The 24428-nt window shown below is 55.7% G+C and overlaps 2 protein-coding genes across 2 annotated transcripts; both read right to left on the bottom strand.

Annotated features, from left to right (window-relative positions):
* Positions 1–13716: 13716 nt before the first annotated feature.
* Positions 13717–16032, bottom strand: ADIRF (adipogenesis regulatory factor). The gene is made up of 3 exons (XM_049646311.1): positions 15887–16032; positions 14113–14175; positions 13717–13910 (listed from the first exon to the last, which is right to left on the bottom strand). Exons 1-3 carry the CDS (start codon positions 15945–15947, stop codon positions 13807–13809), a joined length of 228 nt encoding a protein of 75 aa, XP_049502268.1. The 5' UTR covers positions 15948–16032; the 3' UTR covers positions 13717–13806.
* Positions 16033–19670: 3638 nt separating this feature from the next.
* Positions 19671–24362, bottom strand: SNCG (synuclein gamma). Its single transcript, XM_049646310.1, has 5 exons — positions 24027–24362; positions 23161–23202; positions 22719–22846; positions 20223–20294; positions 19671–19980 (listed from the first exon to the last, which is right to left on the bottom strand). Exons 1-5 carry the CDS (start codon positions 24145–24147, stop codon positions 19960–19962), a joined length of 384 nt encoding a protein of 127 aa, XP_049502267.1. The 5' UTR covers positions 24148–24362; the 3' UTR covers positions 19671–19959.
* Between the last annotated feature and the right edge of the window lie 66 nt (positions 24363–24428).

Below are 24428 nucleotides of genomic sequence, written 5' to 3'. Positions count from 1 at the left end.
TGACTAGTTCACATACAACTTGCCTTGCAAGTTCAACAACCAGAGCCGGTCTACCCTGTTCAACAAGAATTGTCTGCTGATCACACTCCTGGAGGTCCAGGCAATGTCAAATTGTTAGGAAAGTTTCTGAATGCTCTGTTTTATCACTTATCTTGTCACCACGTGGGAATAACAAGGTTTGCAAACCAGTAAACTTTGAGTAGCACTTAACCTGCAAACGATCTTGAATAAGCTAGTACGAGGCCTCCTCGACAACATTTAAAAGTCTATCTGTGTTGGTTTTTCTCTTAAATTCAAGCATCACGGAACTATGTAATGCAGAAAATGCAGATTCCTCATATTCCCAAGGACACAGAGATGAGCACTGTTAATATGTTTGCTATATATAAACTACCAGTTTTTTCCCCCCATTCTTACACAAGTATGTGTTTGCTTTACAAAAACAAACTCTTTCTACATATGTATTTTACAACTTATAACTTATTTGGACATGTTCCTATATGGTACATGCACATTTTCCTCATTCTTGACAGTTATAGGGTATTCCCTTTCATATATACATGCAATAATTGTTAATCAGGCCCTATTGGTGGCCATCCAGGCCCAGGTACCATTTTCAAGCTAAGGCATTACAGTCCACTAGAAGTAAGAGGTGTCAACTCTATATTATGCATTGCACCTAATAAGCAGAGCAAAACTTGCCATCCAAGTGATTTTTAAAATTTTTTTTAATGTTTATTTTTGAGAGAGAGAGAGAGAGACAGAGGACAGCGTACGAGTGGGGGAGGGGCAGAGAGAGAGGCAGACACAGAATCCGAAGCAGACTCCAGGCTCTGAGCTGACAGCACAGAGTCTCAAATTCACAGACCGAGAGATCATGGCCTGAGCCGAAGTCAGATGCTTAACCAGCGGAGCCACCCAGATGTCCCAGCCATCTAAGTGATTTCCGACTGGCATGTTAGGGTGTTTCCAGCTCTTACTATTACATACAGGCTGCAAAGAAGCTGTGTGTACACCCTCTAGGCATCGGTATGCACCTGTGCACACCTGAAGACTAAGGTCTGGTAAGAGGAACTGCTGTCCAAAGACTGTCCCAGCTGACACTGCCACCCACAGTGCTTCCATTGATTTGAGCTTGGGTTTAGACTGGGGGAATTAAAAAGTCTTCAGGAACCAAACCAAGATATAGAATCCAGATCTAACTGAACAGTGGCAGGACATTGGATATTCCTGGGCTGTTCAGAGACTTGTAAAGCCAATTCTCAAAAGAAAGCCAGAAATGTGGCGAGCCAGTGATATCCTCCTTAAAACACCTTTTCTCCTCATTTCTGCTAAGAACGAGTAACTTCTGGCAAGACAAATCAGCAATGCCTTTTCTTTACAAATCATTTCCTTTCTTAAATCCCAAATGTGAAGCTAAATGCTGCTTACACACACGTTTAACCTTTAGGGTGCTGACCACTCATGGCAGGAAGAAGGCCAGGTCAGCATTCTTGGTCGCTGCCACTATTCAGGCCCGACCGGTCTCCAGGGAAAGATCCAAACAGTGGCTTCAGCAGCCAATAAGCGGAGGACTCAGTTACTACTTGACCTGATTCTGTGACTGTCCGGCAGAAACACATCTCCATAGTCTCTTTCAGAACGTGAAGCATCTCAAAATGTCTGAACCTGCCCGGCTAAACTCGCAATCAGGTTAGTCTATTGTCTTCCCTGAATCCTCTAAGGATTTCTTTGGGAAAACCCAAAGCACGTGTGAGCTGAATTCTGTTCCTCCCTTGGGATGTCCTGAAGGTGAGGACACGCGCTGAGGTGTCTGAAAGCTATATATAGTGTCTGGGGAAATGATCCCTGAAGAAATGTAGCACAGACCCTAACAATTCTTCAAGAGCTCCTTGCTGATGTGAGAAATCTCAGTGTGAGAGCAGCACAGCTGATCAGTCATGGGGACCTACTGCCCCCCAGAAGGTGCACATGCCGGCCCTCTGCCCCTGCAGACACTCGGGACACAGGCAGCGTTGCCGTCCAAACAGGAATAAACCCAGGGCTCAGTGTACACATTTCACAGCTTTTTATTGAGATTCAGGAAGAGTCCGCTGGAGGCGGGTGTGCTCACTGTCCCAGCTTGCCCAGGCCTTCCGCTGCATGGGTGACAGCGCTTGTGACTGTGTTGGTCACCGTCTCAGTGACTTCCTTCACCGCTTTGTCCCCTGCCTCATGGGCCTTCTTTAAGGCTTCGCCAATGGCTGTCAGGAAGAAAGAGGAATAACGTCCAGTGAGCAAAGTAAACATTTCCAGCTAGCAGGGCCCGCGTCAGCTGGAGTGGCCTGCAGGGATGTGGCGGTCTTACTGGACAGTGGCCTGGCCTTGCTGGATTCTGCCCCGATGGGACAGAGGGCAGCGGGGCTCCCGGAGGAACGCATTCAAACGTGGTTTTGGTTCCCTCCACAACTCGCGTTTCTCCAATTCTGAGTGAGGCGGCACCTGCTCCTCCCAAGGGCGCGCTGCCTACTCAGACCTCTTTTCTCTGTCAACTGCCTGCTTGTGTCTTCTGTCGTTTTTATATTGGTCCATCGTTTCTATTTACAAATGTTTTTCCTCCCTTTGTGGTCTTTCTCCTGGCTTGGCTTATCGCATTTTTTTTTATTATGGAAAAGTTGCAAGTTTTATATTGCCAGGTCTATCTAATATTTCCTATGTGGCTGTCGGGTTTTCCGTCACAGTTAAAAAGATCCTCTCCTCTCCCATATTATCCCCAATCCACCACCTTCTCTTCTAACAGTTTAATGATTTCATGTACCTAATACGTGAGCCCTGGATCTATCTGGAACCTATCATGTTGTAAGGAATGAGGCACTTTTAGTTACACTACAGCACACACACATAAACATTTATGCAAATATACATGTAAATACACAGACAATCTCCTGTCTGAAATGTTTTGTCAGAGCGTGCTGCCACATAGTCTTTTGTGACCCCGTCTCCTTAACATCCCACGGAAAGGACTGTCTGGATGGATCTTGCTTATTAGCAAAGTACAGTCTGTGGCCGCAGATGAGCGTAGATAATTGCATACCAACTGAAAGGATGCAACATCAAGGTCAGGGTTTGACCGGGTTAGGCAAAGAACGGGTTGCTCCCAGCATCTAGCTTCCCTCCTTCCCTCCTCTCCTGGCCCCAGCCTCAATGATACCTTTCTCTCCAGCCTCCTTGGCGTGTTCCACCACCTCCTTCACCACCTCCTCAACGGCATGAACTAAAAAGATGAGAAGCCCAGAGTGAGCGCAGTGCAAGCCAGCTTCTCCTCAAGGCAGAGCCCAGGACGTCTGGATGTCCTGGACACCGCCCCTGCCCCACCTCCCAGTGAGACCAGGCAGCCTCACGAGCAGGACCCTCAGCTGCCTTAATTCAGAGACTCCAGCGGGCCTGGCTGCCAGAAGACAAACCTAGGCAGTCAGACGAGAGCACAGGGCCCTCCGTGCCCCTTGGCCTGGCAAGGCCTGGAATGCAGATGAGCAGGCCCTCGTGCCAACGGGGCCCCTGAGGCCAAGGCGGAGCTTGTCTCCCAGGTCACCGCACCTCTCAGGTGAGCTGCTGTCCCACCACAGCTCCACTGGGGATGCCAGATCCCGAAGTCTCCTCCAGCCAAACCCGAGCCCCCAGAGCAATTCCTCCAACAGGAGGAATTCTCCCACCACCTCGGAGCTGTCTAAAGTTCGTGCGGCAGTTGCTAGAACTGGAAGATTTTGGAGTCAGAAGAACTGCTTCTGATTTTACCTCCACTCTGCACACTTGGTTCCCTTATCTGTGGAATGGGGATGATGCCGAACTCGGGGCCAGCGAGATACGCAAGAGAGAGGTCAACCCCAGCTGCAGAGCTAACATACGAAATACAGACATGTTTGCAGCCATGCAGAACCCGAACAGTCAACGCGGACACCAGTTGTTTGTCACAAAATGGCAGGACTAGCCTCCCGCACAGAGTTGCTGCTGCATACACACCAAAAGGGTTTTGGGGCACCTGGCTGGCTCAGTCAGAAGAGCATGTGACTCTTGATCTTGGAGTCATGAGTTCGAGCCCCATGCTGGGTGTAGAGGTTACTTAAAAATAAAGTCTTCAGGGGTGACTGGGCATGCTCAGTCGTTTAAGCATCTGACTCTTGATTTCGTCACAGGTTCACGAGTTCGAGCTCCATGTTGGGTTCTGGGCTGACAGTGCAGAGCCTGCTTGGGATTCTCTGTCTCCCTCTCTCTCTGCCCCTCCCCTGCACTCTCTCTTTCTCTCAAAATAAATAAACATTTAAAATATATAAAATAAAATCTTTATTTAAGAAAAGGGTTTCTGGGGACTTTGAAGAAATTGGAAACGTCCTTTGTATAAACCCAGGGGGCTGACTTTGAACAGAATCAGACTTGGTGGTTTCTTAGTAAAGAAATCTTTGAGGCATTCAAGTGATGCTAAAAATAAAAACCCATTTTCTTGTTTCTGTATAGGACATTCAAAACAGGCTGCTTTGATATGGAAGGACTCCCGGGTTTCCAGAGGGGAGGATTCTAGCCACTGGAGGCTCACCCAGCACCTGGGCTCCCTTTTTGCTCCCAGGGACCTCCTCTGAGCTGTGTCTCTCCTGCCTCACAGACCCCAGAAATGGGTCCGACCGAGGGAGGCCTGTTTGGGGGCAATAGACCCCTCATGACTCCACCCAAGCTGCCCTCTTCAGCTTCCACACCCCTCACTTCCTTTCTGTCCTTGTGGGATTGATGGGTTCCTCAAGGGGCCAAGGCCTGCCCCCAATCTGCTGGGATCAGCTTCCAACAGGCCCCATCGAGTCTGTCCCCACTGTCCCCCCCCCCCCCAGCCTAGGGAGAAGGGCCAGGTGGAAAGGAGCCTCTGGGTCCTTACCAGCTTCCTCGGTGGCCTTCTCAGTGCGGTGGGCCAGGCCCTCAGCAGCAAGTTTCCCCAGACCTCCCAGCATTGTGCGGTGACAGGTGGCAAACCAAGCAGGATGCTGCGGTCTGGATCAGCATGCTTTTATAGATGCCTCTGATGCCTGCCTGGGCTCTGGGGCAGGAGCCCCCGCCCCAGCCAGGTAGGAGATCAGGTGGTGAGTCAGCGCAGGCGGAGGCAGGAAGATGAGGCTGGGTGGGGCTGCCCCAGTGCCATGACTGCAGCCCTGCCCCTCTGGCAGTATGAGACCCTGACACCCGGTACTTGGGGACCCTCTGAGGGGCAGGGACAGGAGCAGGGCTGAGACTGGAAAGGAGGCCTGACTGCCCTGGGAGATGACAGGCACTTGGGGACAGCAGCCCTTCCAGTCCCCTGGGCTTCAAGCTCCCCATAGTCTCGGCACTGCTGTGTATCCAGACAAGGCCTAGGACTTGCAGCCTGCTATCCAGGATCCTCAGGGTGCCCTAGTCAGGGGCTTGGGGGTCTGTGGGCCTGGGGACCTGGATGGTCCCTCAGGCCAGGGGCACAAGTGGAATGGGCACCACTGACCTCCCCATTCCCAAGGACTTCAGCTCTGCAGTGTCTCTGCAGCTTTCATTGGAAATTTGAGGGGCGGGGGAAGGGGGCTTCATGGTGGTACCTTGCCTACAGCTGAGGAGGACATAGCATTAACCGGAAACCCAGTCATCCTGGCTTGCAGTCAGCTGCTTCTCGCTCACAGGAGCACCTGAACCCCTGCGCAGCCCCATTCAGGGGCAGGCAGCACAGGAGAAAGCCCAGCACCCCTGCACCTCAGGGCCTGGCTTCTCGGAGAGGTCCTGTGAGGCCAGCAGTGTCCCCCAGGAGGTCCTACAGGAATAGATGGAGGACCCCGGCACCAGTAAGGGAGGTACATCTGGCCCTGGCCAGAATTCCCAGAAAGCCACTCTACAGGCCCCTGATGCATCACATGCTTAAGGGGCCAGGCTGCCTCCCTAGTTACTCAGGTTGAAGAGTGATGCCTCAAGCCACGTGTCACATGCCACTTCCCTTACTCACCAGCCCAAACTTGAGCCTCAGTTTCCTCATCTATAAAATGGGGACAGCCACACCTTCCTGGCCATGTCACTGATAGAGGGATCATGTGTGCAAGTTCTTGGTAAATTTCCGCTCCCTCCCTCTTGTCACTGATTGTGCTAGAGAGGGGCTGTTCAGGAGTGAGCCCTGACCGACCAGTAGCGGGGGCAGAGGGCCGGGGACTATGACCCCAGTGGCAAGGAGTCATGAAAGAAGTCCTCCCAAGTCCTTGTTCATGCCATCCAGGCCAGGGGCAGGAGTCTGAGGCTGCCTGCCCCCATGCCTGTTCTCTCAGCCTGTACAGATGCCCAGGAGGGTGTGGTGAACCCTAATTAGTGTTTACCCGACTCCGGGCCCTCACTGCCTGGGTCCTACGGGGCTGAGGCCCTCCCACATTCCTGATTGGTATTAGGAAGCCCCAAGCTGTGGCCGGCCCCCATGGCGGGGGGCGGGGGGGCAGGCAGTGGGTGCTGTGGCAGCAGAAACTCTGGGTCACAGGGCCACACACACCATTCTCCACTGGCAGGAGTGGTCGGGTATTAAACCATCTTTGAGAGAAAGAACACAATAATACTACTCTTGCAACTATTACAGATGGCTGTGTGTGCCCCTGTGGACTCAGAAGAGGCTGTGAAGTGAGGGGCTCTGGAGCTTAAGCAGGTCCAGAAGACTGTTCTCCCCTCAGCACAGGCGAATTCCAGAGTCTTCTGCTCAGGGCAGTGCTGCCAAGGGTGGGGGACTTTGGGGACACAGTTGGGGGGAGTTGGGCTTAGAGACCCACAGGGATCTCCCTGGACCCAGCAAAGCTCCTTCCCTGTTTCCTCTGAGGTGGTGTGTGTCCCCCAGCCCACAGGGTCCCTCGCCGTGCTTGTTCCCCTGACAGGATGGTGGTGTCATCCAGTGTTTCTGGGACAGATTCCAGACCCCACAGACCCCTCCACACCAGTTCCCATCCTGGGATACTGTTCTCCCTCTCCTCTGGAGCTCACTAGCTCCTCAGTAGGTCCTTGCTAAGACTCAGTCCCTCCGCAGGACTCCGGTCCCAGGGCTAGTCCAGAGCCCCGCCCAGTACAGCCTCTGGATATGCTTTTCTTCCACTGTTGGCTACTGTTGCCCTTACCACATCACCCTCCCTGCCCGTGAGCCCCTGCTCCTCTGTAATGCACTGCCCTGGGAGGAGCACCCTGGCTCCAGTGACAACATATTGTGGCCCCAGATCTCCGGGCAAGACCGGGTCCAGACAAAGATCCCAAATGCCCAGCAAGGGGAAAGCGAGGGGCCTCGCCAAGCTGCCTGGGACCAGACGGGGGGACCCCTGACCTTGGTGCTCTGGCCCAGGGCCATTCCCTTTGGCCTTCCAGCTCCTGCTGTGACCAGCTTCCTGTTCTCTCAGCCCCGCCTGTGGATCACTGAGGGTGGTCTTCTTTCCAGGCAAAGAAACCCAAGACAGCCCAAGACCCTCCTAACCAGGGATGGATCCAGATGTGAGGGGCTGGGCTCCAGTGACTCCCGCAGGGAGCATTACTGCCTGGATGAGTTGAAGATGACTCAGGTGGGAACCATCCCATCTTAGAAGAGGCCTGGCTCACCCTGCACCCCAGCAGAGCAGCCCTTGAACACAGGCACCTGTCCTGAGACAGAAGATCAAGTCCAGCCCCTGGGGCAGGACCATCAGGCCTTCAGAGGAGCCAACTAATCCTCCAAGCGGAATTTGTGCAACAACCCAGTTTGGCAAAGGATCAACTGGCTGCATCATCAAGTCACGGTGAGCCAATTTCTCATATGACAATTTGCCAACTTAGCAATTACCAGTTCTGAAAAATAAAAATAAATAATGCTTATTTTAAGTGTTCAAATACTCAGGGCTGTCTTACGTCTAAAGTGATAACTTCTTGTGTGATCTGAACTATGGTTGCCTGTCCTCCTTCCGCTTTCTCCTCCTTCTGCTTCAGGGATTTGAGCTCACAGTATATACTGAGCACACATACCCTGCACACACCGACCCCTCCCAGCCACAGGGAACCAAATCCTGACTCCTGGAGATGTTTTGTGGCCCCTCGGCATGTCAACATCACACATCCATGGATGTCAGTCAGGATTCTGTTGGAAATCAGAGGGCACATCAAAGGGGTACCTAAGGAAGGGACTGTTCACAAAGCTGTGGGGAGACTTAAGAGAACCAATAAAGGATGGCAAGGTGCCCGGGGACCAGTCATGGTGACAGTTGTCACCACCCTGGGCCTGGAGGGGTAAGGGTAAGGAGCAAGGCCATACAGATGCCAAGGAGAGCTGCGGCTTTACAAGAAGGTCATTCGACAGGAGCAGCAGCAGAGGAACCCAGCCCCTCCCAAACCACGTCAAGCAAGGAGGGTACATGGGGAACAAATACCTCTCCTCTCCCTCTGTGACCTAGCCATGTGTCGCCCATTGGCTGAACTCAACTGGGACTGAGGGCGAGAGAGCCCTGGTGATGCAGTTCAGGAGGACAGGTTCCTGGGGCGAGGGCAGGGAGGAGCAGGCAGACAGTGGATATGGATTCTCTGTAAACAGAATACCAGCTCAGCCTGCCAGACTGCCAGGTCTGGAGGAAACAGGGCAGCAGCTTAATTCTAAATAGTCCCATTTCTCCTTCTTGAAACCATATGAAGGAGGAGGGGGGGAAGGAGGAGGAGGAGGAGGAGGAGGAGGAGGAGGAGGAAGGCAGCCCATCAACACACACACACATCAAATTTCTCTTCAGAGAAGCTGGGAAACCATGCAAATCCAGGAGCAGGTGAGACCAGCAGAACCAATGTGGGAAGGCAGGCAAGTGCAGAAGAGTGGGAGAGACCCGGGGAGGGGGTGGGTGGTCTCAGGTGTTGAATGAGAACTCTTCAGGACAGAACTAAGAACCTGAGCAGGTGAAGGAGGAAGCAGAAGATGCCCAAGGATCTCCAGAGGTGTCAGACATAAGACCACCACCTTCCAAGAGTGAAGAGAGCCTTTGAGGAAACAAGGGCTAAACAAACCCCTGGAGGCTGCAACTGGGAAAAGAGAAGGCTGCCCGTAGAATCTTCTAAAAGTCAGTTTGGTTCTAAGAGGCAGAGGGGTGGAGGGGTCGCGGCTACACAGGTGAGTCCAGCACTTACATGAAAAAGGGGCAGGCTCCTGAGCAGAGGAGTCTGGGTGAATCCCCTGCCCCTACCCCCAACCCAGACTCCCACTGCCATCTGGGAAATGCCACTTCAGATTTGAACTTCAGATTCCTGACAGCCTCCAGCATCAAGAATACAAGGGTTTTACGATTAATAGGGTAGTTCTGTCTTCCAACTCAGTGTTAATTGAGTTACAAAAGTAATATAGTTTTCCTGTCTTCCTCACCCAGACTCCCCTGACGGGGGTGTTCACATCTTACACAACCACAATACAACGATCAGAAGCCGGGAATTAACATTAGCATATTTAGCTAAATTAAAATCTAAATTTAGTCAATTTTAACTAAATAAATTAAAATTATTTCAATAATAATAAAAAAAAGTTTTTATTTTAACTTTTTAACATTTTTAAAATAGAAAATGCCAGGGCGCCTGAGTGGCTCAGTCGGTTGAGCGTCTGACTTCAGCTCAGGTCATGATCTCTTGGTTCATGTGTTTGAGTTCCACATCAGGCTCTGTGCTGACAGCTCGGACCCTGGAGCCTGCTTCAGATTCTGTGTCTCCCTTTCTCTCTGTCCCTCCCCCCTCAGGCTCTCTCTCTCTCTCTCAAAAATAAAATAAACAGTAAAAAAAATTTTTTAAATATTAAATGCCACACACAAAAATAGAACACAATGAATCTTCATGGATACATTGCAATAACCCAAGAGGCCTAGCTATAACAATTATGAGCTCAGACCCCAAGTCTTCCTAGTCCATCTGTAAATATTTTATTCTTGAGGAACCTTCTATTTTTTTTAATGTTTATTTATTTTTGAGAGAGAGAGAGAGAATGAGTGGGGGAGAAGCAGAGAGAGAGGGAGACACAGAATCTGAAGCAGGCTCCAAGATCTGAGCTGTCAGCACAGAGCCCGACACAGGACTCAAACTCATGAGCCGTGAGATCATGACCTGAATTGAAGTCAGGCGCTTAACCAACTGAGCCACCCAGGCGCCATGAGGAACCTTCTAGCAGACTAATTCCAACCAAGTAACAGATAGCAAAACATATTTTAGCAACAGGAATAGCAGAGAGCTTATAATATTTTCAGTTGCAGATCTAAGAGAAAACAAAGGTGTGGCTCAGGGTAGAGGAATGGAATGTAAATGCTTTCAAAAAGTAGAAACTAGAGGGGCACCTGGGTGGCTCAGTTGGTTGAGCGCCCGACTTCGGCTCAGGTCATGATCTTGCTGTCCGTGAGTTCGAGCCCCACATCAGGCTCTGTGCTGACAAGCTCAGAGCCTGGAGCCTGCTTCAGATTCTGTGTCTCCCTCTCTCTCTGCGTCTCTTCTGCTCATGCTCTGTCTCTCTCTCTCTGTCAATAATAAATAAACACTAAAAAAAAAAAAAAATTTACAAAAAGTAGAAACTAGAATGAGACAAATAACAACCAAAAAGGAGAAAGAAAGAGAAAAAGAGAGAAGGGGGTTGAAAGCAGAAAACAGAAAACTCTGCTCCTTGTCTCTCATAAAATTTGCAATTCGACAGGAATCAGAGCTGAGAAGTCAAGTGGAACCAAAATGGAACCTGCCCTTGTCTCTCTTTTTAGTGACCTTGCCTTTAGCTAGTTGAGGAAGTAGAACCTGGAGAATCAAGAATCGTTTGGAGGAACTGCTAATGGAAGAATTGCTCTTTGGATCCTTGACCAGGACCCAAAGGTAGAGTGGCCACGGTCTGGGCTCAACTAGCCTCATGACCCTCATGGAGACAGGCCTGGGCTCCTATAGGCTCCCATGGGCTCCCCTGGTGTTGCGCCCACTGTGTCCCAGACGTGTAGCAAAACCAAGTTCAAACTGGCCTTCCCCCCATTCCCACGGTTTGCAATGTTGGGAAGAACAGAGGCACATAGAAACAGGCATTTGCATGGTACATGGGGCATCAGGAATGTGGAAGGGGCTGCACCAAAGAGACGGCACCCAGGGTTCATCTGACAATATGCAAACTCATTGTTATCTGGTAGGAGAACCAAAGGAGGTCAGGCTTGTGTTCATTTAGCAGATGTTGCCAGAGCACCATTCTAGGCACTGGCGTGCACTCATCAGTAGAAGGAACTTGGTTGCAGCCCCATGGACAACCATCAGAGAAGCATACTGGAAGGGTCTCGTTAGAATAACTGTGGAAAAGGAGGACAAGGTATGAGACTGTATCAGCGGTTGCTGGACCCATCCTGAGTGTGTGTGCGTGTTGGAGGATGGACAAGGGAACTGAGATCTGAAGAATGAAAAAGTAGGAGCTCTAGACAAGAATGGTTAATGGAGGAGGACAGAGAGTGGTCCAGGCAGTAAAAATAGCACATGCAAAGACCCTGTGGTGAGCAGCAACATGATGTCAAGGGAAATGGAAAAGGGCCAATGTGGTTGAGGCAGAGAGGGCCAGGGTGTTGAGAGAGGAGGCTGGGGAGGTGGGTGAGGCCGGCCAGTGCAGGATGCTGGCTGGCATCCAGGTAACATGGGGATTGAAGCTTTTGTTTGTAAGACAAAACCTGATTCACAGTGGCTCAAACAATGAGGGAAACTGCATCCTCTTGCTAGCATGGCAGGCTGAAAGACTGGTTAGTTTAGGGACTGAATAAAGTTGTGTTTTCCTTAGGCTTGTTTCTCCTGTGGTTACATGTGGCTGGCACAGTTCTAAGCATCATTTCCAGCCACAAAAATGTCCGGTGGAAGAGGGGGGACTGTTTCTTCCCTTGTCTGTCTTTTTCTGAGGATGGAGAATATTTCCTAGAAGCTCCCAGGCCCTCAGATGTGACCTCCCTTCTCCTTGGCCAGAGCTGGGCCCCACACCCATCCCTAAGGCAATCTCCTGGGGAGTACAGGATGAAAAGGGATTGCTGGACCCACGAGGATTTCTCTCTGAGTCACCAGGGGAAGGACTCACACCAGAAAATATGTGTGGGCTCTGCCACCCCAGCCCATGGGGTCTCCCCCAAGCTGTGCACCCCCCTCCCCAGGTGGTCTCTCCTGACCCTGGCATTCACTCCTTGGAGGCAGGGGCCCCTGGAGATGCTGGAAGTGCTCTCACACTACCCAGGTGTCTCTTTGAGGACCTTCTCTTCGGACCAGAGGGAGCAGCCTTGGCCCATTTTGCAGATCAAGCGAGGCCTTCTTTCCGGTACAGTCAGTAATAAGGAAACAAGAATGGAAGCTGGTTTGGCCCCCGGGTGAGGATGGGAGACGCTGACGGGGAGCGGGAGAAGATCTGTGGCCGGCCTGGGAGGGTTCTCAGGTTGGAGAAGAGAAAGGTTGCTGGAGCAGAGCTGCACCCACAGGGACACCTGGGCCTGGGCGGGGCGCCACACGACGACACTGCTCCCTGCTGGCGGCCGTGCGAGGCCTCCCATGAAGCCGGCCTTGTGTCCACGAGTGAGGGGAGACTACTCTTTTCTCTCTTATCTGCCCAGAATTGGGATGTGTCATTAGTATCTTTGCATGGAAACGGCTTGGCTACGTACGTGCTCGTCCAGAGAGAATAAGATCCTCACGGGTGGAGGGAATAACGTGAGCAAAGGCTCGGAGGTGGGTAAGGGGAACGCGGTGTGGCAGGGGGTCCGGATGGAGGGGGCCGCCAGCGCCAGGCGCCAGGGCTGGGCCTTATCCTGTGGCAACTGTGAGTCACCCTGCAGCGGGGCGTACCGGGGCTGGTGTCGCGTGCGTGGACACGTGCTGGGGGGGGGGTGGCTAAGTTTGTGGGAAGTCTAGTCCCTCTAGGGACCCTGTGGCACGAAAGGGCCGGCCTCCATCCTGGAACAGAAAGTCCTGGTACTTCCGAGCGGGAAGGGGTGCTCACGGGAGGGGGTCGCGCGCGCACGTACACCGCCCTGTAGCCCACTGCAAGCCCACGTGCACCACCCCCCGCGCCGCTGTTCCTCCCCCAGGGGGCGTGTCGTGGGCGGGGCTACTCTCGGCTGCAGCTCCGAACCAGCTCCAGTCCAGCCGCGGGGTGCGGCGGCTCCTGGCTTGTCCTAGCCTTCTCGGTCCTGCCCGGTGACTCACCGCCGGGTGGGGCCGGCACACAAACACCCCGCGGGCGGGGACCGGGGTGCGGCGAGGGCTTTAAGTGCTGCTCCTGCGACTCTGCGTCGTCCCCAGAGATCCCGCCACCTGAGGTCCTCACAGGATCCCAGCGAGGGAGCCCCGGTGCTCGCAGCCTCCAGGCGCAGCTAGCGGGGAGAAGTTCCCGAAGCCCCAGCCCTTGGGGCCCCTATTCCCCTGCCCTGAGCTGAGCCCCTCGAGCATCTAGGGACCAAGTATCCCCTCCTAGGAGGCGCGGGGTTCCTGGAGCTGAGGGAGCGATTTGGAAACGGGGACCGGGTGGCTCCTGAACAGAACGGGAGGCACACATACTTCATTGAACTTCGGATAAGGGAGCATCTGGATTTGCGGTTGAGACCATGGGAAAAGAATTCTTGGACAGTTCGTCTGGGTTTCCGAATTTGGAATGCCAGAACTCTGGATGTCGGGGCTGGGTTTCTGCACACTGTGCAGGGCAGGGGCGAGAGAGGGCTGGGCCCGGCTTGTGGGGAGGAATGAAGTGGACAGGAGGTAGGAACATGTGCTTTAATAAGGCAGCAGGCCAAGGGCCTGCCAAAGCCCAGGGGCTGGAGGGCAGTCACCCATGTCTCCCTTCTGTCGTTATATGAGGCCTAATTTTTTCCCAAAACCTGAGAAAGTCTCAGAGGCCTGGTTAGCAGTCTTGTCGATGGTTTCCTGGGTGGCCTTGGCCACCTGGTCCATGGCTGGGGAAGGAAAGGAGAAAGCAGGTGAGGGCCAGGCCCTGGGAACCAGAGTCCTCTAGGGTTAGCCTGGCCTGGGTCCCCATCCCCAGGAAGCAATGTGGGCAGAGGGGCTTCAGAGTGGAGGGTATGTCTGGCTGAGGGCTGAATAGGGTGGGGAGTGTTCTGGGGCTGCCCGCCCTCCTGCCCACCAGCCCCACCAGACCTTTCTGCCCTGCTTCTGTGGCTTGGTCCACCACTTGCTGGGCCGATGATCCTGCCGCAGTCACTGGAACAGAGAGATGTGGCCCTTAGCCCCTATTGAGACACTGCCGACCACAGGGGCCCCACCATTGCCACCTCTATCTGTTCTCTAGAGTAGTGTGTCCTACAGGCCCAAGGGATGGATGCCATCAAAATAAAGTCCTCTGACTAAAAAGTCCTGTGCCAGTGAGGCATAGGGGCCCTTTCCATGCCTCTGGGGTATTCCTGTTTATTTATAACTCTAGGCTCCTCCCCTCTGGCCTGCTTCTCTCTTCAACTCCAGGATTGCAGAGAAAACATCCCAACAGAGGCTATAGCTGGCATCTGGGTTGTGGCTGCTCCTGGGCACCACCCGGGAAGAACCCTGTCCCTCTTTCACAATTTCTCCCCCAGAAGCCTGGCCCAGATGCCTGAATTCCCACCTCCAGTGCACAGGGGCCCCACCCTTGCAAGGTCCTTTCACCACTGCTTCTCTCCCATGCCTCTCCCCAGAAGGCACACAAACAATGATGCTGGTGCTCTGTGGGCATGCAACTTAAGGCATTAGGAAATGAAGTCCAGAAAGGAGGTGACACTTCCAAAGTCAGGCCATCTCCCCTGGACCAGAGTTTGTGCCTGTGGTGAACAGGGCTTCCAGGGGCTCAAGTGGGTCCCACCTGCTAGGGGAGCAGACAAGTGGCTCCAGCCTCCAGAGACCTGACTCATCCTTGCAGCTGAACCAGAAAGAAGCTGCTTTTACTCAGACCCTGGGTCAGGGAGGTGTAGGGGGGTCAGGCAGGCCCGGGGTCTGTGGCTCACAGAGGCTCCTGTGGGTCCTTATATGACAGAACCAGTAGGGGCCACAGAGAAGGAGCTTTTGCACCCAATTTACAGATGGGGAAAGTGTGGCCCAGAAGAAAGGGTCTTGTAGACAGGCTTCCTGGTAGAATTTTAGTTTCAGGGGAGCAACTGTGGGCTTTCCCTGGGGCACTGATGAAGGAGGGGGTTAGTTTGGGTGTTGTCTGTTCGTTGGGATATGTGCAGCACAAATTGGGAGCTGGAGTCCCAGGGGAGGCCGAGCTGGGCTGGAAAAGCCACAGCTGGTGGGCCTTAGGGCAGGGGTCTCCACACATTCCCTAATCCCAGTCCACCCTATGCCACCCCAGCTGTGTAATCTCAGGTCCCAGGAGGAAAGAGCTGGAGGTGGAGAAACAAGGCTGGGGACCTACCTTCTGAGGTGAGGGGTGAGAAGGCCCTCTGGGTGAGGACTTAGAAGGAAATGATTTTTTTCGGTAGGACGGGGGAGGTAGGGGAACTCAAAGCCGGGTGGTGGCAGGAGGAGCCCCTTCTGCCATCCCATCCGGTCTAGTGCGCCTCTGAGACCCCAGCGAACAGAGATGGATCTCTCGGTGCATGGGGTGTGAACTGCGCTCTCTCCGTGGACCTTCACCCTCCCCTAAGGACCGAGGTGGGGCTCCTCACGATCGGGGTGTGGCCGCTCCCCGCCCGCGCAGTCTCTTTATATTGGCTTCTGGCAATGCCCACATCGCCCCGAACTCCTGGTGCACCAATGTTTCCCCACCTCCCTCAAGGCATCATCCCTTGGGCTGGGCGGGGTGGGCGTCCTGCCGGATCCCTGGATCCCAAGGGAGGGCCCTCAGGACCCGGAGCGGCCCACCGACTTTCGGGATGCGTAACCCAGGACTTCTGCCTCCGTGAGTCCCTGCAAGTGCCCCGGGTCGCAGCACTGTCCTCACCTGCTTCCTGGGCCGCCCCCTGCACTTGCTGCTTCAGGTCCTGCAAGCTCTTGCTGGCCATGACTGCCGGGGGTCTGCGAGGTCGTCAAGGATAGCTGCAGCGAAGTTGGATCCTGTTCACCTTGGCTGCGACCGAAGCTCCAGCTCTGGTTTTTAAGGCGCCCCAGGGCTGTCCCGCCCCGCGCGGGGCGGGGAAGAGGGGGCGCGGGGCGTTTCCCAGCAGACCGCCCCGGGGACTGACTGGGCCTTGCTCCAGCCTCCATGGACTGAGAACACATCCTGGCCTCAGGCCGGCCGTGGTGGGAAGGCGGTGCGGGGTCTGAAGAGGGGCACGGGGCTGCAGGGGGTGGGGGTTGGATCAGAGGTCCACAGAGGGGCAGGAGTGGAAGGGGGCGCACACACCAACAGCCTCCACATCGGCCCGACCCCTTGTCCCTAACCCTGAGGATCCGGTGGGCGCTGGGTGAGCGCCAGGTCAGAATCTCAAGGCTGGAATTGACATTAATAATAGCAGCTGCCTTTTACTGAGCATTTACCTTGTGCCAGGCTCTGCCCTCAGGCTTTTCAGCCTCTTGTATAATCTTTGTAACAACTTGGTGAAATGAGTTCATGAACTCACCTGGCAGGGACTCGAATCCACGTGGGTGGGCTGTAAACCCTAGGGCCCTGACAACAGGCAACCCAGCTGTCCTCACACACTCAGCCTGGACACTGTAGAATGGCCGTCTGTCCTGCCGCCACTGGGACCAGGCAGGCTCAGGACGGAGAGGGTCGAGTAACTCCCTCTCACAGAGAGCCAGTCACTGGCAAGCGCTCCTGGGGGAGGAAATAGCCCAAAGTGGAGGGGGAACAACGGAAGGAGCTGCAGGTGCGCCCAGCCCAGGGCGCAATCTAAGGTCACCAAAGCCCAACGAGTTAGGCAGGAGGCGAGGCTCAGAGAGGGCAGGGACGTACCCCGGTCCACACAGCGAAGAAGCGGATGGCCAAGCCTCAGACCGCTCAGTTAGCCTTTCCCTGGATGGAGTGCACGCAGGACAGACGTGGTGGCCACGCGGGGGCGCTGGGAGAGGGGTTAGAGACCTGGGAGTCAGCAGGGGAGCCAGAGATCCCGAGGACAGCAAAATGACCCAAGAGCCGTGACCCCCTGGAGCTCAAGTGTGCACGTAGGGCCTCCACTCCACCCTGCATTCTCCCACTCTGGAGCCCGCCTGCGCAGCCTGGAGGCCTCCACCGCATACCCTTTCTGCTGTGGGTGCTGCATCTTAACCCTCCCTTTAATGCCTGCCCTCTGATTCTTCCTCTCCGGGCCTGTCTCTGAGTCTCTGTGGAAGCTTCTCCTATTCTGGAGCTCTGGGGAGGCCTCCCCTATCCAGGTCCACTCCGCTAGGGCATGCCCTGCCTCTAACAGTTGGTGGCGGGGAGAGGGTGGGGGGAGGCGGCAAGGAGAGGCCCGGGATAAACCTGGGAGCGGCAGCTGCGGTGTGGGATGTCTGGAGGAACGCGTGCACACACAATGAGAAGGATTAATGGAGATAAGGGCAACCCTGGTCAAGTAGAAGGGGCAGGCACTGAGATCAGAAGGGGGGAGGGGACACCACGCCCTGAAGAATCCAGCCCTGCCACTCCCCCGCTCTTCCTGGCCTCTGGCAGGGCCAAGCCCAGAGCCCAAAGGCACTGCAGGAGCCAGATTGCTGCCTGGGGGACTCCCCGGAGACCAGCCTAGCCCCTGCCCTCCTGAATTCCCACCAGTAGCACCAGTCTCTTTGGCCAGAAGGGTCTTTTCACTGCAGCAGTGAAAATAGCAGTGACTATTAAAGTTATTCAATGCTGGTGCTGGTCCCAGTGGGCAAGAACAAGACAGGGAGGCACAGTCTGGCCCAAGCAGGTGACAATAGAGACAGCTGGTGGTTCTAAAGCAGCAGGCACTGCAGTCATACCTCTTGGGTTCAAATACCCCTTAGGGCAAGCCCATCTCTCTGAGCCTCAGTGTCCCCATCCTTGATGGGGAGGGGGAAGACTATAGCAGAATCTCCTCAAATGCTATTGTGATCATTTAAATGGACTGAAGGATGTCCAACACTCAGCCCAGCACCCCACAGTTCACCTGGGGCTTCTCAGGTGAGGAGAGGGGTAGGGAGAGATCAGTTGTTCCTCTAGCGAAGTCACGTGCAGCTGCAAGAGCAGAAAGCGCATAACATGGGTTTAAAGGCTAAGAGCACTGCAGGTGCCGTGGGGCAGGGAACAGGCTTCCTGGACAGGGTGAACCTAGATGTTTGGCATATGACCCCAGGAACAGGCCCTGAATATGTGTCTAGGGTGGAAGTCAAGCAGCAGGGACCCTCCCAGGTTCCTTCAGCTGAGGCAGAGGACACTGGGAGCCTGGTGATGCACTGTCCCCAGGGGCTGGGTCTAGGTGTCCCCTTCCCCCTGATACCTTATCAGGCTGGCTCCTCTCTTTCCCTTACAGTCCAAAGAGCTCTCAGGCACACCCAGGCCCCAGACGGACTCCTCCTGGGCATGCACAGGACTGCTTGTGTGCCTGCATCTGGGTCTGGAAGCAGGGAAACCCCTGACTGCCCTGAACCTCCTCCAGACCCTTCACTCCTCCCATGGTAGGTTTGGGGGTCTGGGGGACCCGCAGCCTCCTGCTCCTCTCAGCCTCCACAGCAGTGCGTGCCCATGGCCAGCAGACTGGGATACACTCCTGCTCGACTGGGCTCAGCTGGGTTCCCAGCCCCCAGGGCTGCCTGGGATCCCTGCTCCCCACCCCTGAGGCAGTATGGGAAAGTGCTGTGGTCTCGGGAGTGTTTGCATCAGGATGTGGACTGAAGCTCTGGCTCTGGCATCCAGGGCTGGAGGCATGGGGCAAGTCACTTAGATGCTCTGAGCCCAAACCGTCTGGGCATCAAAGGGGATGCAATCCCCCCACTGCCTATGAGCGAACCCCCCAGGGCATGATGCCAATAGCCCTTCGTGTAGGACACCTACCAGCCGGATCCCCAGGTGGTTTTGAAACATCTGCCATAAGCACCTGAGCCCACCCGGTCAGGGTGGCCGGAGCAGAGCATGGGACTTAACTGGGTGGCTCTGGAGCCAGGCCACCTTGCCTTCTGCCCGGTCTCCGCACCTCCTAGGCTCTGTGCCCTTGAGCAAGGTATTTAACCTCTCTGTTCCTCAGTTCATTCTCAGGAACACTGGGGTCACACCCCGGGTTTGTTCTGAGGATTAAATTAGGTAAAGAGCTCGAGGCTGGGAGGAGCTCACTTTTACTACTTTCGAGGCGGAGGCTCACTCTCCTGCATCTCAGCTGTCCTTTTTTCTAATGATACTTGACAGGACTTCGTGCCGAAGGACAGGAAAGCCCAGCTCCAAGCGGTGGGAGCTTGAGGCTGGGTGGGGCCAGGCAGGAGGAGCCATGGGGTCACAACCTTCTGTGCTGAGGAGGACTCAGACAGGTCTTGCTATGGGTTTGCACTTTACATCTTTGAAAGTTACCATCTGTTCCAGGAGGGGTGTTAGGTTGTCTGGGGGAGCCAAAAGCAGGGCAGCTTCCTCTATTATAAAAGGCAACTGGTGCAGGGGCCCTGAAGGCAGTGCCTGTGTCAGAAGGTTCCCGAAATGCCCAGGGCATGCCTGGAGGGTACCTGGCTCCAGACCTGCTTCCCAGACCCACCAGCAGGCTGGCCTGGCTCCTGTTCCTCGGGGCAGGGTCGGGGGGAGGGTGTTGGGGGGCGGTTGAGGGGGGGTGGGGGGTAGGAGATTTCTTCATGAATGAGGCAGCACAGTAAGGAAGCATGGGCATGTTATGGTCAGGAATGAGGACTTGAGTTTTATTTGGAATCATTAAAAACAAAAATTCACAGCAGCATCTGTGGGGTCAGAAGGACCAGGGGGCAAAGCGACTGATTAAGGGAGGTGAGGGAGGTGAAGGCAGTGTAGGAGGACAGGCCCTGTGGGTGGTCAGGTGTGGGAACATGGGCAACCCAGGTCACGCTCCAGGGCTGGGCAGTCCTCATGCCCGGTGGGGTCCAAGGCAGAGGGCTCTTCCTCCTCCATGGCTGACTTGCATCCCTCTAGTCTCCTCCACTCTTGGCCTGGGAGAGAGAGTGACCTTCACACACAGCTCCAGGCTCCCACCCTTAGTGGCCACCCTGAGTGGGGTGGGGCTGGGAGTCATCTCTGCCCCTCCGCCCTGAGGAGCCTTTCATGAAGGGACCTCACATTCAGGCTGAGGGGGCTGCAGAAGGTCACAAGGCTTCCCTGAGGGTTCGGGGGACCCTGGGAGGGAAGCAGGATTGCCCGGGTACCCTCTGGTCTCTGGGAGCCCAGCACCTACCTCCTCAGCCACTTCCTCTTCCGCTTTGGCTGCCTTGTCCTCCTGCGAGGGAGCTGGTTGCTCCAGGTCCTCCTGTGAGGGAGAAAAGGGGATGTGGGACAGGGTGGAGGGTGCAGAGGCCCCAGCTTCTCTGCACCCACGGCTCATCCACCTGGCCTCAAAGAGGAGCAGAGGCCCTTATCACCTTGCTGTATGTGGTGTGTCATCACCAGACTAACCAGAGGAGCGACAGAGCCTCACGTGAGGACCCACAGCAGGGGCTCTGATGATGCCGAGATCTTATGGGGGCACCATGTATCTTGGAGCCCAGCTTCACACACCCCTGAACTAATGTGGAGTCTCTGGGCAGTCTGTGGTTGGGCCTTCTTATGGAGGAGGACTGGTGGGGTGGGGTGGAGTGAGGTGGGGGTGGGCCATGGCCCTGAAGCCCTAGGCCTGACCCCACCCTCAGTGTCCCTGCATCATATGATCACACACTCTTGTCCTACTGAGCCCCCAAATAGCCCTAGGAAGAGGGGTGTTTTTACTGTTCATACTGAGGCCAGGGAGGCCACGTATCCAGCTAAAAGCCTCACAGCTCAAAGCAATGGGGCTTGTAGAGATCAGGTTCGGCTTGCTCCAGGCCCATCCCTATCCCTAGTAGCAGCTTTCTCTCTCCCTGCCTCCTGGATGGGCTCCGGGCTCAAGCTGGTCCGGTTGGGGCCAGCAGGCATTATACAATCCTCCCCACTTCCTGTCTCCTACCACCTTACCCCCGCTCAGACACTTGCCTAAGGTGACCTGCCCGGGAGGTGGTCGAGTGACAGCTGTGGGCAGGGCCAGACTGGGTGATCAGCCTGGATCCCGGTCTTAGCACCAACCTCTGGAGGATTCTGCCATCTCCATGCTACTTCTGGGACATCCTTGGTGGATTGGGGCTTAAATGGGCACTGAACTCTGTCAGTCACAGTAGGGGCAGCTTTCCAGGCAAAGGGTAGGTGGCCACAGGCCAAGCCCTGCCACCCAAGGCAGATGCATGAGGCCAGTGGAATGAAAGGGCTGTCAGACAGGCAGTGCTGCATCCTTCTATGGTTCACTGGAGGAAGAGTTGTGACTGGTTTCTGGGTGTCACCAGGAAATGTCTCCCTTGGGGCAGCTACCCCCACTCCAGGCCCTGGGGTGGCTCCATGGGCTTACCAGCCCTCCTTCAAGGCCAGAGAGGAGTGCCCAGGCTCCCTCTCAGAGGCCCAGTGGCAGCCTGACCCCACCCCAGTGCCTCCTTTGCTCTCCCGAGCACCTATGGGTCCTGCCCGGAGGCACAGATGATGATGGTATAGTCTCCTGCCTCTGTTGGGTGCTCACCATGACCCAGGTGTAACAGTTTCGTGGGGGCCATTTCCCTGCACGATCACACAATGTCATAATGAAACGGGGACGGTCACCCCCTCCCTTGTTACAGGTGAGGTAATGGAGGTGCCAAGGGGTTAAGTAGCTTCCCAAGGTCATATAGCTGGCAAGAGGCAGAGCTGGGAATGAGCAGACCGGTTGCCAGCTCCAAAGACGTGGAGAACCTGTGCTGGCCCCCAAAGTGGACGCCTAGGCGCTGCCTCCTGGCAGGGGGGCCCCCTCCCCTTCCTCCCATCTGCTCCCTGAAGCAGGGGTCCTCATTGCTGGGTGCCTCAGAGCGGCCCATGCCTGGCCCCCATATAAACCGGGCTCCCACCACGGCCTCACACTCATGCAGAATCTCTCCGAGCACAGGCCCTGCAGCCAGGCTGCCCTGGGAACCCCAGGCTTGCGGGACTAGCCCCTGGGACCTTGGGCACATAACGTAACCTCTCTGGGCCTCATTTCCACACCCGGTCTCTGCAGATTCTGTGCCGATTGAATGAGTTAATACGTGTAAAATGCTTCAAGCAGAGCCTGCTCTGTGGTGGGTGCGGGAATAGCTCGCCTAGCGGGCCTCCACCTCCTGGGGGCGCCCAACTGTGCCTGCGCCCTCTGCACCTGGCAGCCCACGGGGGCACATGCCCTCGCCCGTGCACAAAAGTGGAAGGCGGGGTCAGGACCCTCGCTGCTTTGTCACGAGGGGGCGCTGCTTCCCTGCTCCTCCCACCAGGCCCTGGAGGGAGGCTGGACAGCAGGCCGGTGGGCGGTGACTTTGGCAGCTCCAGCCTGGTGTCTTCTGCCCCGGAGGCCGCCTGTCACTGCGTGAGGCCCACAGCACCCTGCTTTCACTAGTGAAATGTGGTACCTCCCAAATGCGGAGCCTCAAGAGGACGTGGTTTTGAGCCTCACTTTCCAGGTGGGCCCCAAACTGCCCCCCTCACAAGAGGAATTATGAGGGTTCTAGGTGTTAATGGGTGTGAGAAACACCAAGCACAGACCATGGGCCCCCTCAATCTCTGCTTCCCTATATGTCATGAGGCAATACTGCTTTCTCCTCAGCTAGCCTCTCTGGGGCCCAGGAGAAAGGATGAGACTGGCCCGAGAGCCAGGGTCAGGACTGGATCTCACCTTTCGAATCACTCCGGAGGTGATGGCGATGTTCTCCGCCTCCTCCACCGTCTTGATGGCCACTGTGTTGACGCTGGTGACCACGGCCTCACTCACAGCATTGGCCTGCTCCTTGGTCTTCTCAGCCACTGCAAGAGGACTCTGGCTGGCCGTGGTCCTGACCCCTCCTTGTCCGGGCCTGGCCTGCCCAAGTCAGGCTGAGCAACCCCTTTCTCAGGGCGCTCAAAACTCTGCCTCTACTGGAGGCCCTGGACTGCGCCTTTCTCTGACTCCGGGGGAGCCCTGATGCAGGAGGGGCACCCTGGGTCTATCTAACCTCATGTACATGTACAGCTTAGGCTTCTAGTTGGAGGGTAGGAGGACCCTGGGCTTGAGCCTTCAGTACCAGGTTGCAGTCCCTGGAGGTCCCAACCCCCATATCCCCTGGTCCTGGGCCCCTTACCTGAGGTCACACTCTGCACAACATTCTCCTTGGTCTTGGCTCCTGGGGAGGAAATGGAGGCGTCAGCCTACTCCTCCTGGTGTTGGGAGCAGGGTGGTCAGGGCAAACACACAGAACAGCTGAACAAGCTGTGGGGTTAGTAGGGGGGTGAGGTGGTGTCTGGGGGCCGGCAGTCCCTTCAAAGGCTGCTTCCTGCTGTGTCTGGAGGAAGGGGATGGATGGGAAGTGGATAGGACAGGACAGGGGGATGAGAGAGACCAGGCCTGAGGTAGGGTCCAGGCCCACCTGGGTGTGGTCTGGGCCTCGGAAGCAGCAGCAGGACGGAGCTGAGTCACCAGCTTCCGAGGGGCTGAAGGGGGTGGGGTTGCACAGGACACTGGGGCTCAGGCTCCTCTCCCCTGCTTACCCTTCCCTCTGAATAGGGTGGGGACCTGGGGCTCTGCTGCTGAGCACCTTCCTGCTCTAGGCTCAAGCTGGCTTCTTATCTGAGCACAAGGGCCTGGAGGGGATGCTGGCGTGGGGGACACTGGTCTGCATCTGTGCACTCGTGTGTGTGTGTGTGTGTGTGTGTGTGTGTGTGTGCAAACAAGCGTGTCTGAAGGCCGAGTACCCCTCTTGCTGTTCTCCTTCAGAGACCCTGGAGCCCTGAGGAGGTCAGAGCAGACACTGTGGGGTGTGGGGGATGGTATGCAGGGGGATGGGGTGCTCCAGGGCGTGGAGACCCTGACCCAATGGCCAGGGCCTCATCCCCACCCAAAATGCCCCCCTGGGGCTGGGGGAGAAGGTTGGCCTAGGGTAACCGGGCACCCCCGCCTCTGGCCTCCCGGCCGCTGCACCCTGCCACGCCCTGCTTCACCCAGACTCACCCACATACATGACCCCCTCCTTGGTCTTCTCAGCTGCTTCCGTCACCCCTTGCTTGGTCTTCTCCACAGCGCCCACCACACCCTCTTTGGCGATGGAGAAGCCCTTCTTGAAGACGTCCATGGTGGTGGGCAGTACCAGGAGCCTGACTCTTCCAGTGAGCTATGGCTAGAGCTGGCAAGAACGCTGCTGCAGCCGCTGTCCCCGCTGCTGCCGCTGCCTCTTATTGACGCCCATGAAATATTGATGATGCGGCGGCGGCTGGCTGGTGGGAGCTCAGCCAGCAGGCCAGGGAGGGCGGGGGAGGAGGCCTGCCCTCACCTTCTCCGGGGGTTGGGCAGTGGGGTCTGGCTCCCCTGGCCCCTGCTGCCCAGCCCTTCCCTCCTGCCCCCTGCCCTCCAGGG

Source organism: Panthera uncia, chromosome D2 (genome assembly GCF_023721935.1).
Source record: "Panthera uncia isolate 11264 chromosome D2, Puncia_PCG_1.0, whole genome shotgun sequence".
In the NCBI taxonomy this organism is placed as follows: Eukaryota; Metazoa; Chordata; class Mammalia; order Carnivora; family Felidae; genus Panthera; species Panthera uncia.
The sequence above is the reverse complement of the archived record's forward strand: the minus strand, read 5'-3'. Positions and strand labels throughout refer to the sequence as shown.